The sequence below is a fragment of the Sciurus vulgaris genome (assembly GCF_902686455.1).
Source record: "Sciurus vulgaris genome assembly, chromosome: 3".
In the NCBI taxonomy this organism is placed as follows: domain Eukaryota; kingdom Metazoa; phylum Chordata; class Mammalia; order Rodentia; family Sciuridae; genus Sciurus; species Sciurus vulgaris.
Genome location: NC_136463.1, coordinates 131,268,715 through 131,284,521, shown reverse-complemented (window position 1 = coordinate 131,284,521; position 15,807 = coordinate 131,268,715). Strand labels below are relative to the sequence as shown.

General features: G+C 37.1%; 1 protein-coding gene across 3 annotated transcripts in view; it reads left to right on the top strand.

Annotated features, from left to right (window-relative positions):
• Positions 1 to 15,807, top strand: part of PDE11A (phosphodiesterase 11A) — a 369,784-nt gene that overhangs the window by 184,873 nt on the left and 169,104 nt on the right. For all 3 annotated transcript variants that reach the window (XM_079132189.1, XM_079132190.1, XM_079132191.1), the window contains exon 6: positions 679 to 811. In XM_079132189.1, the coding sequence (XP_078988315.1) occupies positions 679 to 811 (133 nt within the window). The remainder of the gene's footprint in view (positions 1 to 678; positions 812 to 15,807) is intronic.

Here is a 15,807-nt window from a genome sequence, read left to right as displayed (position 1 = left end):
TGATACAAGGGAAAGTTTACAAAATCATTTAGCATAAAATTCTTTGTGCAAATTATATAGATATAAGTTAAATTATTAATATCAGCAGTCAGTAACATTAAAACAGACTTTTAAGTGGATTTTATAAGAGAAAGATGTACTCTGAAGCTACAGTAGTTACTCAGATATTAACATAGTTGCTGAAATAATTACTAAGATTATATGGTCCATATATGTTCTTTGCTACTTTTAAAATTTTGCCAGTTATTAATTCATTTTCCTGATTTCCCCCCATTCTTGGATTTCATTTTTCTTGGTATCTAAGCATCCAGTCTCTTCAATTAAGGTGGGCAGGTAGCAGAGTTTGGTGCAATTGGTTCCTATTGTCAGTTTTTTAATTACCTGATTATCTGCTTTATGTCTGCCTCTTTTGGGGTCTAAATACAACCTGGAGTTACTCTCTGCATCATAGTGAATCTATGGTTTCTACTCAGGAATTTGACATTAAAAAATAATAATAACGGATAAGTTATTTTGAAGTAGCTACTGATAATTACCTCGTGATTGTTTTGATTAATTTCACTCATACCTTCTTAATGAGTACAGATAATCCCATTACTTGTGTAGTTTTGTAGAGTTTGCTTTCAAACAAACTTATGTTTGTCTCCTTCCTTGTTGTCTGTGTTGGTGCTGTGACAGTTTCAAAGAAAGCATGGAGAAGTCATCATACTCTGACTGGCTAATAAACAACAGCATCGCTGAGCTGGTTGCTTCAACAGGCCTTCCTGTGAACATCAGCGATGCCTACCAGGATCCGCGCTTTGATGCTGAGGTAAGAGGCATCCTCTGGTTGCAACCATTAGGTTCAATTTTCAAAATGTTGATGGTTTGCTGGGTGAAGCAAAACAGAACCTCTTATACATCCATAGCATCCCCTGAATTTACTGGCATTCTTGCATCCTTTCTCTGTGATCTGTGTTTTAACATTGCTAACTGTTGACTAAGAGAAAACTTCCTATCTCTACCCTTGATTGTAGCAAAATGACTACTCTTAGTCTAATGCTCTTTTATGATTAGATGTACTTTATATTAAACTATGAAATATTTAATAACAAAATGTGTATATAATATAGTTAGTTCCCAGCAGATGCTAGAGTAACTATCATGTTTTTCAAAATTGCTCCCAAGAAACAGTAAATTGGTTAGTGTTATTGTTTAGTGTTAATTACATAGGTGCATTTTACTGATGCACCTATATAATTAACAGAATATATTAAAATAGTTTACATTTTAAGATAGTAAAAAGTAATTATCATACAGATAAATTCATAAAAGTTTACAAAATCTCTGTGTGGAGACAGATGCGTTTCCCATTCTAGATTGCCAGGCAGAGCTCTGAAAATTAGCAGGAATATTTTGGTGTCCAAGAATAAGGGGAATTTGTGTTGCAAGCAAAGCACAGGGAATTGGGGAACTGGGTTTTTTAGCAGGACTGAGGGGCTATTGTACATGAGACTGGAGAGGCAAGTAGGGCCAGATCACCAAAAAGCCTTTGGGAGCTACATTAAGAGGTTAAATGTTCACAATAGGAACCAGTATTTTTGTTTTAAATTGGGGAGATGCCTGAGTTCTGTTTCTGAATGATCACACTGCCTATAAATCACAGGGTAGATTAATAATTATAACAACTGAACCTTTAATCTCTTTTATGCCAAGATGTAGGAGTCATTATCCCTGTTTTATAGAGATTGAGAGCTAGTCCATGGCTCTGGAGACAGACAAGGAATTGGCCTTCTTATCTGACTCTACAGTCTGTACTCTTCACCTTGCCTTGTACTGACTCCACTGTCTGTGGCAGAGACAATGATATCAGGAAGGCTGAGATCTAAGTCTAATCTATAACCTGAGTCAGGCCACCTTTGCAGATTTGTGCAAGGAAATATTAAAATTCCCAAACTTCACCACCTCTCTGTGGCTTCCTGGAACTCTCTTCCCCCAGGCAGTATTTTCCAATTATTTCCTATTCCTTCTTGAGCATCAGGCTTAGAAGTGCCTACCTTGGAGCATGAACTCCCAGTCTAGCTTGGGCCCTTTCTAATATGCCCCCTTGGCTGTCCGAATACTGACCAACCTCTAGCCTTCTTCAGTTATAAGACACCAAGACTGAACTTTGAGTTACCTTTCTAGGAAAAGTAACAGTCCAAGGAGTCTTCAGTTCTCCTCATAAGGATGAACACCACCCCTGTGTTCTGTTACTAGCACAAAATGATGTACAGATGTCAGTATGTATAGACTTTAGCACTGCGATTGAGGTAGGACTGATTTATGAAGTTTTGTCTTTTGCTATGTTTCTCTCTTCCTTGATATTAGAGGGTATTGAAAAGATTTTATACTTACAATCTTATCAAGAAATACTTCCAGTAGTCTATTATTAACATCAGCAATAGCAAACAAACTAAAAGACTCTGCTCTGTAGAAAAATCATTAATTGCCAATCCATTATTGCAAAGTCAACATAGTTGATTAGATGTCAGAGAACAATAGTCATTTCCCATCCCAAATCATAACATTAAATTTGAGTGAGTTGCTATTATTCTGCTCTTAGCTTTGGACCATAAAAAGATTCAAATTCTCAAGAAGACAAAAAATCAAATTGTACTATCTTTTATTTGTTCATAAAGTATTTGTAAAGGTATAACAGAACATGACGCAATGTATACCTGTGTACCTACCACCTAGTTTAAGAAAAAAAAAAGATTATTACTTTTGAGTCTTTGTTTTGATCTTCTCTAATCCCATCTCCTTTATTCCCCACAGAGATAACTAGGATCCTGAATCTGAATTTATCATTCCCTTGTTTTTCTATATAGCTCCATAACACATGTTTGAACCCCTGCCAAATATATTGTTGTATTTTGTGTGTCTCAACTTTACATTAAATAAATAAATACCCTATAAGTATTTAATAGGGTATGTATTCTTTTGTAGCTTACTTTTTTTCCCACCAAAATTATGTTTCTGAGTTGCATAAATTTATAACCCTTCATTTATTTTCACTACTGTAAAATATTCCAATGTATGAATAAGCATCATTTTGTTTATCCATAAGGACATTGATGAATGTTTGGATTCTGTGTTTTACTGATACATGCTAACTGCCAGGGACATTCTTGAACACATACTCAAGTATGAGAGATTTTCTAGAATCTATTCCTGGGAGAATGAAATATTGGATCACAAACTGGATTACTTTCACCAGAGAATGAAAAGTTTTTGTCCAATCATTGCTATTTTTATCTCATGAAAAACATCACATTTAGTGAGCACAATAACTCAAGACTATTTCTTGCTAATAGGATATAATGAGCTCAAATATACCAAATCTTTGTATCTGCAGGCAGACTCTTACTGTGTCACTTCTGGATTAGTGATATACAACCATTTTGCATTTTCTTCCACAGGCCTAGCCATTCCAATGAGGTATCCTGCCCTGTTGATCTATAAAAAGAACAATCTGGACTCTCAAGCAGAAGGCAACAGTTATTTCTGTGGTGTTAGGCATACAATTTTCATGCTCTGATCTGGTAGTTAGAAGCAATGATGTCTGAAGAGAGTAACCTGCTAGGCTAAGCAGTGGCTATTTCATGAACTCACTTCCCTATGATAAAATAAAGCATGAATTTAGAGTCTCATTATTTCCTGGTCCCCCACCCAGATGTTTCCAATCAAACTCAGAACTAATATTGGATTTAAAAAGAAAATCAGAAGATGCATCATATTATGGTTTTTACATGTTCTCTTTGCATGGTACTAAAATGCAAAGTTAAATTATGTTTCCCTCCTAATACTGAGAGAAAAAGAAATCAATGTAGATGAAGATGACAGAGAATGGGGAGGACTGTGTTCTATTTAAATACAGATATTTAATAAATATATCCTACAAAAGTGTGTGTGTGTGTGTGTTTGCGTGTGTGTGCAACTGTGTCGTATTGTGTGTTATGATCACACCAAGTCAAGGAAACTTATTTATCGGCTTAGGTTTTCTTGCTCCTCACGTATGGTGACAGGTGTCAACTGCTGTGTCAATAATGAATGAAACAAACTCCAGACTGAGCCACGGAGTTCTCCCAAGAGGCTAGGAGGCTCAGACCTTTCCTCCACAAAGCCTGATGTAAGATAATATGGATCATGAGACAAAGACAGCCATTTCACATAATATTTTTCCTTAATGAATTAAATATTTCCTTGAAGATAAAAAAATTCATGAAAAAATTAAATCAGAATTATCTTGGATACAGAAATCAGCTTTTAGAATTATTTTTTTCTTCCTTCAAATGTTTGCGTCCTCTTGACATGGGTCAAGTTAGTACATGGTTCTATATTTTTTCCCACTAATCATAACTGAATGTGAATCGTCCCTAACTTAACAATGCTTCAATTCATGATTTTTCAATTTTACAGTGGAGCAAAGTATATCCATATAGCATCCTGCTTTTCACTTTAGTACAGTATTCATAAAAGTACATGAGATATTCAACACCTCATTATTGACTAGACTTTGTGTTAGATTTTTTTCCAACTGTAAGTTAATGTAATGAGCACATTTGAGGAGGGCTAGACTAAGCTATGATGTTTGGAAGGTTGGGTGTGTTAAATGCATTTTTGACATGATATTTTTAATTTATGATGAAATGGTCAGATGTTACTGCCAGGGTTTCCAGCACCTTGGTAGAGTAGATTCCTGCTTGGAGGTATAAGCTGCTTGGGAAAAATAAAAACTCTAAAATAATTAGTAAGGAATAAAAGTCAAAGCCAGAAATTAGATTTAAAGTGGCAATGCCTGATGGGTCTTCTACCCTGATAGGAACTGGAACTGAACAACTGAACAAGGCCCCAATCTTTTATTTAAGAGGAAGTAGATCAAAGGTTTTGGTGTGGCAGGGATCTTGAAGTAAACAGGTTGTTCGGTGCTTGGCAGGTTATGCCCACCTCCAGGCAGCTGTGTTTGATCCTAGGTCCATAAGCCAAGGCACAATGCCAGTGTGATATGGGCTTTTTCAAAGGTGGAAATTTTACCCAGGAGTTTCCAGAAAAGCAGCTTCTCTGCCTATGTTGGCTCAAACAAACTCATAATTCATACACAGCTTCCAACGTGTCACCCCATTGTATGTTGAAGAACATCTGTAGTTATTTATCAGTGGTAAAAAAATTAAAAAACAATTTTAAAATTTAGGATTAATTATTAATTATTATCTCCATTGGGGGGTGTGGAAAGCTTACCTTTTGTTTTCTGTGCTGACTTTCCAGAATAGTTTGAGAATGGCTCGTAAGAATTTGAAAGAGATATGGGAAATCCTTTTCAATGTATTTCCTATTTTCCCTACAGATTTTCTCAGTCTACATCTGAATAATGAATTTAAGTTTTCTAGAAATGCAATTATCCTGAGCACTAGTGTTGCTCCTAAATTTCTCAATGTCTACTGGCTAATTCTGACAACTTGAATTCTTTTTACTGAGCATGAAGGACCCCAATTCATCTGAAAATGTGGCAACTTAAGATAGAATGCTTTGAAATGGATTGGTCCTATTCTAAGATTTTGTACTATAGATGTATCAACTTCTATTTAATAGAAATAATAGAGATTTATTTCACTTTTCTGGTGAGGAAAATGGAGAGCTGAAGTAGTTTGCCTAAGGCCACACAGCTTCCTTGAGACTGTGGACCTTCTGGTTTTTAATTCAGTGCTCTTTCTCTGAGTGGTCTCTCAGAGGGACCATCAGCTGCCTAGTGCTGGTGACTTATGGCCAAAAGATCTACCTTTGTCCTGTCTGTTCTACTCCTTAGTTGAGTCATCTTGGGCATACTACTTATTGTAGGATGTAAAGTCTTACAATATTTTGTAAATCATGCAGAAATGGTTATCAGGTCATCCCCTATAGGAGCTAGCAGATGTAGACCTGTATCTTCACAAGAGTGGCCAGGTATCCAGGAATCTGGTTACCTAGGCACAACTGGCATGATCAAATTTCAGGGGTTGGCTGCATTGTCCAGGTTTAAGCGACCTACAATCATCACAACATGTGATGAAAGTTACTTACACTGGGTTTCAAACAGCCCTGTCTTCCATTTCAAACTTCCCTATCAGTTAAAGCTATAAATTAACTCCCAAATCTCTGTGGCTTTCTTTTTTCTTTTATTTTTTTGCAGTGCTGGGGATCAAACCCAGGGCATTGTGCTTGCAAGACAAGCACTCTACCAACTGAGCTATCTCCCCAGACCTCTCTGTGGTTTTATACAATAGAAGCTTAGATTTGCTCATGCCGAACCCAAACCAGTGTTCTAGATCAGTGTCAGTGAAGTTGGGAGGGGCTCCAAATTTTATGAATGAAATTATTCAGCAGTAACTCATGAACAACTTGCCTAGTCAACCATCTTGTGGATGCTTCCAGTCATTAAATGCTGGTACTGAACACAATACAGCCACTTGTGTGCATTTGAGAGTTTCCTCTCCAATTGCACTAGAATGGAATTTTGCCTTTTGGGGGATTCATGACACTAGTGACTGTTTTCTGTTAACAAGATAATTTACTCTATCACACTTTGGTTTATCTGTACAGTTAAAGTATGTAGGTAAACTAAATTTTTAATTTTGGACTCATTTCTATCTTATAATAATTTCTGGGAAGCCCTAAGAAATTCTGCCCAAAGAAATGCAGCAAGAGAATGATTCTTGTTTTGAAATCAGTTTTGTAACTGTTGGTCTTCCTTTAGATAGAAGGTACAAAGAGATGTCTTTAATGTGATGTAAACCTCGTTGCAGGTGCTTTCGGGCACCTGCTGAGAGGGCTATGGGGCAAGTAATCATAGTTGTCCACCTGCTGGGTGTTCTCTTTGTGATTGTCTTAAATATTTAATAGAGCTTTCTCCTTGTGGAGAACAAAGCCAGCTTAGCAGGAGAGCCACAGCAAGTACTTGCCTTCTGCATGCCTGTTTGAATTGACTCCCAGGAGTGCTGCTTGCTGGGCTTGGAAGTATGTATGGTTTTAAGGCCCAATTCCTTGGTTTATGGGTGGAAAATTATGACTGAATGGTTACATAAGACAGTCTGGGAGCCTGAACTAAAGTTCTGAGCTTTAAATTCTACCATCTTAAGAAACTCACTGTATGTTTGTTCATACAGTGAACAAACTCTATGATCCTTGAAAGGAATGTAAAACAAAAGAGACCTACTAACATAACTGCTTTTATTCATTAATAGAGAAAAAGAGGGCTGGGGAGATAGCTCAGCTGGTAGAGTGCTTGCCTAGCAAGCACAAGGCCCTGAGTTCAATCCCCACTACAGCCAAAAAAAAAAAAAAAAAAAAATAGAGAAAAAGAAACACTCATGTTCCTGGGAAATCATGTGGTGGTCTTTGGAGTGTTATCAGTCATTCTCTTTGGGAAAAGGGTGTCCATCTTTGTTTTCAAAGATGTCAACAGGTACACTATGCATATTAATGTTCTATTGCTGCATAATAAACCTCCATAAACTCAGCCACTAAGACAACTCCCACTTACAATCCTGCAGTGTCTGTAGGTCATAAATCTAGGCATAGCATAGCTGGGTTCTCTGCTCAGGGTCTGCCAAAGCTGAAATCAAGGTATTGACTAGATGGGTTCTCATTGGTAGTGGTCGGGGAGGGGAGGGAGATTTTGTGTGTGTGAATTTTGCCTCTTTTTTGTTATTGTTGTTCTTTTTAGTTATAGTTAGTGTCCTTTCTGAAGCTCATTCAGGTGTTTAACAGAACTGAGTTCCTTGTAGTTGTAGACTGAGGTTCCCATTTTCATGCTGGATGTTGGTCAAGGATGTCTCAGCTCCTTTAGATTGCCCTCAGGTCCTAGCATGTGGCCCTCTCGCAAAATGGCAGCTCACTTCTCCCAAGTCAATGGGAGAATATTACTCCAGGTGGCTATAGCTGAAGCTTATGTAATGTCAAGAGTGACTTAGATAAAGTCAGTAGTAATTATACTACCACTCTTGTCATACAACATAATCTAACCAGGGAAGTGACTATCCTATCATATTCACAGACCTGTCCACATTTAAGGGGAGGGGCTTATATAAGATGTGTGCAAAGCTGAAATAGAGGGGTGGGGGTAGCCTGGAATCTCAGAGGTTGCCTTTGAATTCTGACTATCATATCATAAAAAGACTAAAATTGAGTCCATACAAAATGTCTGTATCCTATGAAACAATCTATTTCCTGATATGAAAAAAATGTCCATGAGAAAAAAAAAAGCAAGCAACAGAGAAATATGTTTAAAATAATGTATAGAATAGTACCTGTGGGCATATTTGCACAGTTGTGCACATACAGATACTTCACACTTACTATGTCCAAAACAGAGTTTACAGTCTTCTTACCCTCAAGTTTTTTTCCCTATCTCTGTTATGGCAAAACTCAGTCCTTCTTGATGCTTATGCCAGAAATATAATACATAGGCATGATTCTCCCTTTTTCTCATCTTGCACAGCTCATGCATCAAGAAGTCCAACTGGCTTTACTTGCAAAATCCATCCAGAATCTGACCACTTCTCACTACCCAGATGCTCCCAGTCAGGTGCAAACTCCCGTCACGCTGGACTATTTCATGGCCACAGCCTCTTCATCTGTCTCTCTGCTTCCACCCTTTCCCTCTGTGTTCTATTAGCAGCACAACGGCCAGAGACTTTTGCATTTTAAGTCAGATCATGACTTTGATCACAAACTCTTCAATGTCTCCTTATTTCACTAGAGTAAAAGCCAAACTCACAATTCTTTCAGGTGCCTACAATGACCTAAAGGATCTGGCACCCCGCTGTCTACCTCCAGTACTCAGTTACACTGCTGCCGCCACATGGATGTACTTCTTGTTCCAAGAACACACCATTCCTACACCACCTCAGGGCCTGTATGCTGACTGCTCCCTCAGTTGACGTACTTTTCCCCCAATATCTGTGTAACTCACATCCATACCTTTCAAGGCCACTGTTCAAATGTTACCTGTCAGTGATGTTTTTGGCACCCCTTGGTGTTTATCTCTCTTCTGCTGTATCCCCACCCCCATAATACTAGCCCCCATAATAATTGCACCTTCTAACATATAATTTCCTTATATTGCATTCTCCGTCAGTAGAGTGTAAGTTTTAAGAAGGTGAGGATTATTTTTTCAGTTTTGTTCTCTGATATACCAAAATGACTAGAACAATGTTTAGTATATAATAACCATTATTGTTGAATATTGTCAATATTGTTGAATATATTAACTATATGTTGTTAATACACTATGTATTGTTGAATATATTATATGTTTATACATGAACATGTTTATAGGAAAAGGTGAGGAAGGACTTATTCTAAACTATTAATAGTTGCCATCTCTAGAAGTACATGATTAGAACTTTTGATTTTATTATTACTTTACATTTTACATATGTTCATATTATTTTTTAACATGCAAAATTGCCAAGGTATTCTAAAATTTTACATCCTTTATATCTTATGTGAAATTATACTTTACTAGGCTATTGTGAGCCCTCTGAAAATTATTTTAAAAATGATTCAAAACTGGGACTGAAATAATGCAATATCTAAGTAAATCAACTTGTTTTACTGTATCTTCAGAGAAATTAGATGGATCATTTTCTACTATATTTGACAGTACAGAGTGTTTTTTCTATTTTGTTCTAAGGACTTTGTCTAAGGCTGTCCTAGCAACACGAATATAAACTGTATCTACAGATAATCAGCCAATGTATCAGGTAGCTTCTTGGAGTACATGTCTATTTACAATTACCTTTACCATAAAATAATTATTCTAACCTTACTTTTGGTTGGCACTGTGCTTCTGAATGCAATTCCCTGTAATTAGTTGCACTTTGGAACATTATCTGTGAAGCTTTCTGCCCTCTTTTCATATTACATTCAGAAGAACACACTAAAAAATACATAAAGGCAAAGCAAGCTATTATTTAGTCAATCTAATGTATTATATTCTATTGCTTAATTTAGTATTTCCTTTCAATTGTGTAGTTATGGAGAAAAATTTCAGAGCTCTCACATGCAGGATTTGTTTTCTGCCTGCAGAAGGAATGAAGGATTAGACCCAACACTTAAATAGGAAAGGTTCTCTCAACAAGGGAATGGCAGCAAATAACTAGAAAGTAGGGCAGGTTTTATGCAGGGATGAAGTTGGTGGTCCATGTACTTGCCACAGGTCCGGAGTGGGAGGAAACCCATCATCACTCAGAGCTCCTCTGCTGCGGAGGGCCAGGCTGGAGGTTCACAGTTAACCCTTCGGTGTTAGGACCTGTCCGGCCCTAAGTCTTCCATCCCATGCATCTCTTCTCAGAGTTTTAAAAAAGCCTGTTATAAATAACTCAGTGTACTCACCTTTGTCATGTAGTGCTTAAGGATAATGGGGCCCCAGCTCTGAGCTCCTCCGACTTGGAGCATTAGAGCCCATTTCAGCTGTCAAGTCTCATCGAGCAGCACTCCTACTATCTGGGATGCTGAGTACCAGCCTGGCAGGACAATTCATTCCCTATTCTCTGTAACACCTTTTGTTCTATCACTTATGTTTCTGTTACAAAGGAAATGAGCAAAACTGATACCTATAAGAGATAAAGGTCTGTGAATCTGCTGAAATGCATCTATTACTGGTAATGGTCTCTCAGTCACTGATACTTATTTTAAGCTAGTTTGAGATCCTGTTCCAAGTATAGGGTTGGTAGGAAAGGTTGGACAGTGGACATAAAAATCCAAATGATGAGGAGGGTGTGAACAGTTAGGAGAAGTTAGGAGGAGGGGGATTACTAAGACTTAATAAGGGTAGTAAAGACATATATGGGTGTAGGCACCCCCAGATAGTATACTTAGTTTAACTGTAGCTGAGGCTGCCCTGCCTGCAGTGGAGACAATGCCTTAACTCTAAGCACAAAGGTTGGTTTGTTTTGTTTTCTTGGGTTTTTTTGTTCTTAAGCTATAGAAACCATTAGGATTGATCCTGTGTACAGGCTGGGTAAGAGTAAACTTCCTCTGTTACTTCCAGGAAGGTCAGGGACTGACTCTCCCTTGTTCTAGTATTAGAACTAGAACATCTCACCAGATTAGCCTTTGGGAATAAAGATTTGCTTTAGATTATTGTTAAAATTTACATATCTTTCTAGGGAAAGAAAGCACACTGCATATTGATTAATAGTATTACATTATCACCAATTTGTTTACATTTCTTTTGACTGCTTTTTTGAGAGGCTGGAAATGTAACGAGTAGGGTTTGATGGTGCCAAAGAACCAACTTTAATTAGAGCCATTAAATGGAAAGGCCCCATGAGGTCAGAGACTAGGAAAATATTTTATGTAGCTACATTTTTAATTGCCTAGAACTAGGCACCCCCAGATAATATACTTATTTTAATTGTAGCCTTCTAGAAAGGTTGCTTCATCTCAGATAGTCTAACTTTGGGGACTCTAATGGTGTGAATTTAAGATTACAAATGATAGAGACCCTGTGGAACAGTGAGGCAGAAATGTTTTGACAAGTATTTCCTTCAATATTAGTAATATTTACAAAAATATTTTACAAATTTTAAAACCCTTGCACATATATAGTCTTATGAAACACAAATTTTAAAACCCTTGCACATATATAGTCTTATTTTTAAAATAAGAAAAACAAAAAAGAAAAGGTGAGAATCAGCTATGGTATCGAAATCTGGAGATGACTGATATTACTATTTTGCTCTGTAGGAGATAAATACAGATGACAAAATTCAGGCATTGGGAGTTTGGGTGACTTGGTTGGGGCCAGGTAGCCAATACACATTTTTGAGCTCCATTGGCTGAAACGGTCTGGAGAGTTGGGATTATTTAACTGTGTTCATCCAGTTTTGTGTTACTGCGACAAAATACCTGAGATAACCAACTTAAAAGAAGAAAAATTTTTATTTTGGCTCATTGTTTCAGAGTTGTTTGGTCCTGCTGCTTTGGGTCCATGGTAACATAGGACATCACGGCAAAAGTACATAGTAGAGAACACCTGTTCACCTCAGGATAGCCAGGAAACAGAGAGACAGAAGGGGCTGAGGTTCCAATATTCCCTTCAGGTCCCTTCAGTCCCAATGACTCCTTCCACCAGGCCCTATCTCCCAAAGATTTTACCACATCCCAAAGCCTCTGTGGGTTGGGGACCAAACCTTTAATGCATGGGCCTTTGGGGGACATTTCAAATTCAAACTATATGAATAGGTATGAGCCTTTCCTTTGTCCTTTCTTTTTCTTCTTTCTCTCAGTTCAGAGTTAATTCTTTAAAGGTCTGTGTTTCTATAATGAGCTTCATTTTCCTTCTCCTCCTTCTACCCTTGTAGAGAATGAAATGGGTTCCCAGGCCTTACCATGTCATGTAATCACATCAACTAATCTGAATTATTAGTGCAACTTTCCAGAAACAATAACCATTTGCTTCAAATAGGCAATTAGATAATTTTCTTAATGACCTTAAATTGGGAATCCTCATTACACTATCTTCTCCCCTGTTCTACTCTTTGATGTTGTTTGGCTTATCAACCATGTCGATCATCACCACCCCACTTCCCTATTCTCTTAGCCAACTTAAACCAGCCTTTCCTCCTTCCCTCAGTCACTAAAGAGACCCCTGATGTCATTGCCTCACATCTCCTCCTCTGCTTAGCAGATGAAAGATTAGCCCTGGATTGATGCAGCTCTGCTTTCTCAGTGTGACCTTCCTCTGCTCCATGACTAAACTTTTAGTCCTCCCATCCCTTCTTCTCTTAACCATCTCTGCAATTATATTCTTGTGTTGCTAAATTCATAACTTGTTTTCAGACCTTCTGCTATTTGACCCCTCCACAGCATTTGACACTGATGTTCTCACTTAGATCCATTTCGAAAATAACTTTTTTCCTTGTGTACAAGTAATTTATGTTAATTACCTAAAATTAGAAATAATAATTTAAAAATTCCCATAGGCAAGCAATTCAAAGGGAACTGTTATAATCCTTCCAGTGTTTTTCAAGGTATATGATATATGTTTATTTGACCATATGAACCCACACTGTTATCACTCAATATATTAAATATTTTTCCTGTCAGTAAATATTCTCCTATAGCGTGATTTTAATTAGATGCATAATGTTTATTCCCTTATATGGATTTGCTATGATTTACTTAACAAAGTCTTCATTGAATACTCAGGTTATTTCTTATAAATCACTATAAGTAATGCTATCACTCACAATTTTATATGTAAGTTTTCAGTGCATAGCTTTGATAATTATCATAGGATCAATTCCTACACATGAAATTAATACGTCAAAAGACATTTATGCTTCTTATTTTTATGCTCTAGATATACACCAATAAATTAAATTCCAGACAGGCTGTAGGAATCTTTTCATGTATCAGAGGTTCAGTAAAGCCTCAGAGTGGAGATCATGAGCTTTGGAATTCTTTCCCATCCCTGTCACTGACATCGCTTCTTTCAGCCCTAAAGAGTGTGTCTTCCAAGGATCAATACTTGTCTTTTTGTGGGACACTAACTTCCATGGCAGTTTTACCCACGCAAGTCTCCTCTTTCTCTCCATGGCCATCTCAATTGTGAAGTGTGTCAACTTGAACTCGCTATTGTTTCCCTCAAATTTTCTGTGTACCCCACCTCAGGGAACTCTACCATTCTTACTCAAATCAGACCCCTTCATGTTATCCTCCCTAGGAACTGGAGAGCTCAAAAACCCCAGAATGAAAAGATCTTTGAGGGAGCTATGATACTTCGAAAATGTTGGGCGAACAAAACTCTCTGCTTTCACTGGCAGCCTAAGTTTTGTTTTTCTCATCTCTGGGCTCTGGAGCTCTCTTCCTCACTCAGTGTTCTCTTTCTTCATGCCCATTGTGACCTCTTCCCTCAGCCCCCTCAAATCTGTAGTTGAGGTTAGAAAGGGTTGTCCCAGAGGTGGCAGAGACAGCAGTGCCTATTACTCAGTGCTGGCTCAGACACCATTGCTGTACAATAGTGAGTGACCCTCCCTCAGCAAAACAGGACAGGCCCAGCTTTTCAGCACTGCAATGGCTCACCCAAGCTTCTACCTCTAAAGCCTCCCTAAAACAGCTTCCATCTCTTCATGGTACTGACACGACCTTAATTCAGATTTTATCCTTAAGGAGGAGAAGAAAGCCACTCTGTTCTTTAGGAAGATAACTTTGATGGATGTGTTTGTTCTTGTCTGGCCTCCTTTGAACCAGTCTCTCCCATTCAAGGCAGTTAATCTGTCTAAGTTAATCTCTGATAAGGGAGAATGATAAGAGAATCTACCTCATAGAGCTGTTTTTAAAAAATGTATAGAATAATGTATATGAAAATGCTGAACAGAATGCCTGACACAGTGAACATGCAATAAATGCTAGCTCATTATCATCATCTTATGAAGACCCATTGCAGAGTCTAAACTATTTCTGATTTCTTGAAAAAGAGTCATTTGTTAGCTTTTTTATAGTGGTTTGACCATTGTCTGCTTGAACACTTATTTTTATTTATTTCTATCTTTATTAGACTGTGAGCTCCTCAAGGGTAATGACTGTTTGATTCATCTTTATATCTCCAACATCCAACAATGCACGTAGGAGATGTTAATAAACAACTATTGGAAGAGTACACTAGCTCAATGATTTATGCCCACATTTTTGGTTTTGGTTTCATTTTGTTTTGCACCTGGAATTCTCAAAAATCAATCTATGTAATTTATTAAACTAACAAAGAAAAACCACATCATCTAAAATCACAGGATGAAGGGCATAAGAATTGAAAAGTAAGATGGTGTAAGGATGTGGCTAGGATATCCAAAACACTGTACATATAATATATTAAAATTAATAATTCAATATAGAAATATTGATGGATACAAGTTCAATATAAAAACCAATTCTATTTCTACATACCAATTGTATAGAATTGACACTCTGTATCTGTAGGTTCAGTATGTATGGATTCAACCAACCATGGATGAAAAATTTTAAAAAATTTCATCTATACTGAACATATACAGACTTTTTTCCTATTATACAGTGTAACAACTATTCATATAGAATTTACATTGTATTAGGTGTTATAAACAATCTAAAGAGGATATAGTACAATGTAGAGGATATGCATAGGTTCTATGAGAATATGATGCCATTTCAAGTAAGGGACTTTAGCACCTGCTGATTTTGATATTCATGAGGGCCCTAGAACTAAATCTCAAGTAAAGACTGTACAAGGATTAGAAAATTAAATAATGATGCCATTTAAAATAATAACATGAAATTTTAAAATATTAAGGCATGAATTAAACAAATAACGTACACCCCTTCACAAAAAATTGCTGAAAAATTTGAAAAGCACTAAATATTGAAGGATGCTTATGGATTGAAAGATTCAACTTTGAAAAGATATGTTTGCCCCCAAATTAATTAACAATTTCAATACAATACTCCCCCTACAAAAAAAAAATCCTAGCACTGAATGTATATATGTATAAATGGAAAGTTGATTCTAAAATTTGTATGGAAATGCCAAATCTTGAAGAAGAAGGATAAAGTTGAGGGTTTACACTAACAGATACCAAGAGTCATCGTAAGACTTTGTTATTTAAGGAAGCATGATATTGGCAAAAGAGTAGACGCCTAGATCAATGGAGTAGAATAGAGTCCAGAAACAGATCTAAGCACACATGGACACTCAGTTAATGAAAAAGGTGGTATTGCAGAGTGGTGGGGAGATATTATTTTTTCCCTCAAAATGGTGACTTTTTTTTT